We start from the raw sequence: 3,558 nt of genomic DNA, 5'->3' as shown, positions 1-3,558 counted from the left end.
GGTGCTGCTGCCAGGCGAGCCCGGTGGGGAAGCGAGCGGACACTTTGCGCGTCCGCCGAGCGTCCGCCGAGAGGCCAGGTTTGCGTCTCCGCGGACAGCCCGGTCACTTTACGTCGCCCCGCTGGAACAGGCCCCAGACGTATTTCCGGTCACGGCGAACACAAACGGTCGTTTGCGTCGCGCCGCTGGAGATGCCCTTAGACACTGAGCAGTGCAACAACAAAAAAAGTACCAAGGTGATTGATTTTGCACCTTTTGTACGATTGTTGTATTCTTTTTGTAGTAGTATTATTATAAACGCGGAGCAGGCATATTGAAACCTGGGCTAACACGAATTGACTTCCATCCGACCTAGGTATGCCAAGACGCACACGGACTCCACACCGGACTAGACAAGAGATCGCCCAAATAAAGACCTGCCCTCCGCCGCCGCCACCAGACGCACCTGCGCTCCTAGTCTTCCTCCTGCCCGGCGAGTCGGCGACCATGGCCCCTCTCCACCCCGGCCTCCCCGATGAGATCGCCATCTGGGAGGTCCTCATCCGTCTGGACCCCAAAGCCCTCCTCCGCTGTCGGGCTGTCTGCCGGGACTGGCTTCGCGCCACGTCCACCCGCGAATTTCTCGTCGTCCACCACGGCCGCCAGCCCACACTCCCCCTTCTCAATGGCTACAACGGCGATGTCGACGACCGGACACTAGACATTATCTCCTTAGACCACCAGACAGGGCTCGTCGCCGCTGACCAGCTGCAATCTATCGCGCGACTTGACGGCATGCATCTCCTGCGATCGTGTGACGGCCTCCTCATCCTCTGCACCAACAACATATACGATAGGCATTACGCAATCTGCAACCCGGCAACTCGTCAGTATGCTCCCCTACGACAGATTGATGACTTCGAAGTCTCAGGAATGTACCTGCATCGCAGTACTGGCGAGTACCGGTTACTGTTGTACCCGTGCCCGGCTAGGGTTATGAATGCTGAGCTGCCACATGGCCTTCATGATGGCTGCCACGTCTTCACACTGGGCTCCTGCGAACCACCAAGGCACATCGGGTGGCCCGAGGCGAGGGAAGTGATGTTCGAAGCAAATGTGCTATTCCGTGGCAGCCTGTTTTGGTACATGGGACCTGAGAACATCAAAAAGGACATCATAAGGGTGTTCAACACCACGGCCGAATCATTCAGACAGATGCAAGCTCCGGTTCTTCCTAGACCCGGCGAGGCTAACCTGTTTGAAATGGATGGCATGCTCACAATGGCTAGCTGTAATGATGCAGCAGCAACCATTGGCATCTGGGTCTTGCAAAACTACGAAAGCGAGGTCTGGACCCTCAAGTGCCAAATTCGATTGCCTGTTGAAGTTCGAAAATTCGACGGTGGTTGGGATGTGTTGGTGACGTGTTCGGATGAAGCTATGCTCGTCCTAGTCTTGTTTGGCCATATGATACTTCAGATCGACATTGATGGAAAATTGGTTGCCACTTTCCATCACCTTTCTCGCGATCCACTCCGTCTCAAACAATCCCTTGTTATGCATAACTTCTTTCCAGCACTAGAGGGTTATGTTGTGAATGGTTTGCCTTCCTTGTGAACTTGTGAAGGCTGCTTAGTGAGCTGGCTTGTTCTCAACATCCTAGATGTTCGTATCCTCATGGGCTGGAGCATGTAAGATTTGGATGCGCTATGACCACGCTAGCTTTTTTTGTATCCTTATAAAGTTCATTGTTTCACAGTTGCATGAAAATGCGCTTGGCTGTTACTGTTACAAGTTAGCAACCTACCTGCCTCATGTCTTCATTTCATACGGTCCATAAACTTGCAAGCTGGCCCACGAAAGGGCGATTAACCAATAACCAGTGTTTGAGTCTTTTAGCATAAGACTGAAGCATCCCAATTCGAAAGAATCTTAGGGTATCTCCAGCGGGCCCGACGCATTTTAATATCCGCGAGCGTCTGTTTGCGTCGCGCTGCGGACACAATAATGACCGTTTTTGTCCGCGTGTCCGTTTGCGTCTGGGTCTGCTCCTGCGGGGCGACGCATTTTTTTTTCTTTTTTCCCTCTTCTCCATTTAAAAATAGTTTCAAATATAACATTTTGAAACAAGATTTTACACAAACTAACACATAGTTTGGAACATGGTTTACACAAACTAACACATAGTTTGAACCATGGTCGACACAAATATAATTTTTTTTTAAAGAAGCCAGTTGTGTTGATTTCCGTATGTTCGCTGCCAAGAAAGAACATTCGAGGGCACACCCAATCACCCAAAGTGGAAAATCCAGCGGGAGGAGATGGTGCCCTTGTTGGTTCTACCGATGAGGCGAACATCCAGAAACCTCGACTACTGGCTTCGTCTGGCCCGTAGCCAGATTCGCTGCAAAGAAAGAACACTCAAAGTTCTAACTATCGGTGTCTGATCCGGATTCGTTGGTGTGGTAGTGCCCGCGGCAGGCTGTGTCGTCGAACACCTTGACGATCATCTCGCCGCCCCCCTCGTAGAGGAAGGTGAGCTGGCAGCCGGGCTCGAGCGCGAGGTCACGGGCGAATTTGTCCCACCCCGTGTGCCGGTACATCTTGCCCTGCCCATCGAACAGGACCTCCACGGTCCAGCGGCAGAAGTTGTAGCTGGCCTCCCGTAGCTGCAACTGCGCCAGCTCGACGCCGTCAATGAACTCGGCGAACTTGTCCGGTAGCCGCTTGATGGCGAGTGGATCGTCGTCGATGCGGAGGAGGAACTCGAAGCCGCACTCCTCCTGCAAGGATGAGGAGGGCGCAGGCGACGGCGAGCGTGGGGCCATTGCTGCTCCACCACGGCGGCCCCTGGCCCGGTCGTGGGGGCGCCTAGGGCCGCGGCCTCGACCGCCTCGCTGGCCACCAGGACCGTCCATGGACTTCCCCGCGGGCTTGGCTGCGTCGCAGGAACACCTAGGCGGCGCTACGGTCGAGCTTTGTGGCGGCTAGGGTTTCTTTGAAGGAGTGGATGAGGAAGAAGCGCGCGCACCCCCTTTATATAGGCCGGCGGCATGCGGTGGCCGCGGGACGCGTGGCGTCGCCATTAACGTGGTTGGCGGAGGTGGGCGGCCGCTCGGCAGCCGAGGCATCATCGCCATTAACGTGGCGCAGAGTGCCGAAGCGACGCAGCGGCGCAGTCGCTGCCACGTTTGAGAAGACGCATCGACGCAGGGTCGCTGCCAGGCGGGCCCGACGAAACATCCGCCAGACACGAGCAGACGTTTCCAGACGTCCGCAAAGATGCACCCGAGGCGCATATTTGGGCCAGGTTTGCGTCTCCGCGGACGGCCCGGTCACTTTGCGTCGCACCGCTGGAAGTGGTGCCAGACGCATTTCTGGTCACGGCGGACGAAAACGGCGACCGTTTTGCGTCGCATCGCTGGAGATGCCCTTACTGTAGAAAGGTTGTAATGCACGATGTATTACTCTGGTGCATATGCACACATATATATAAGTATAATGTGGGGCCACCACCTCCTCAACTATACAAAGAGGGAGGGAGCCATATGGTAAGAAATACACCAGAGAATATCTCCT

The 3,558-nt window shown here is 54.9% G+C and overlaps 1 protein-coding gene across 1 annotated transcript; it reads left to right on the top strand.

Moving 5' to 3' along the window:
• The first annotated feature begins 486 nt into the window (after nt 1–486).
• On the top strand, nt 487–1,596 carry LOC127347914 (F-box protein At5g49610-like). Its single transcript, XM_051374049.1, has one exon. It carries the CDS (start codon nt 487–489, stop codon nt 1,594–1,596), a length of 1,110 nt encoding a protein of 369 aa, XP_051230009.1.
• Nucleotides 1,597–3,558: the final 1,962 nt, after the last annotated feature.

The sequence above is a fragment of the Lolium perenne genome, chromosome 4 (genome assembly GCF_019359855.2).
Source record: "Lolium perenne isolate Kyuss_39 chromosome 4, Kyuss_2.0, whole genome shotgun sequence".
Lineage (NCBI taxonomy): Eukaryota > Viridiplantae > Streptophyta > Magnoliopsida > Poales > Poaceae > Lolium > Lolium perenne.
This window is presented reverse-complemented; position numbering and strand designations above follow the sequence as displayed.

What these genes read in the sequence shown, in the direction of transcription:
- LOC127347914 (XM_051374049.1), top strand. Translation starts at nt 487, where the DNA reads ATGGCCCCTCTCCACCCCGGCCTCCCCGATGAGATCGCCATCTGGGAG.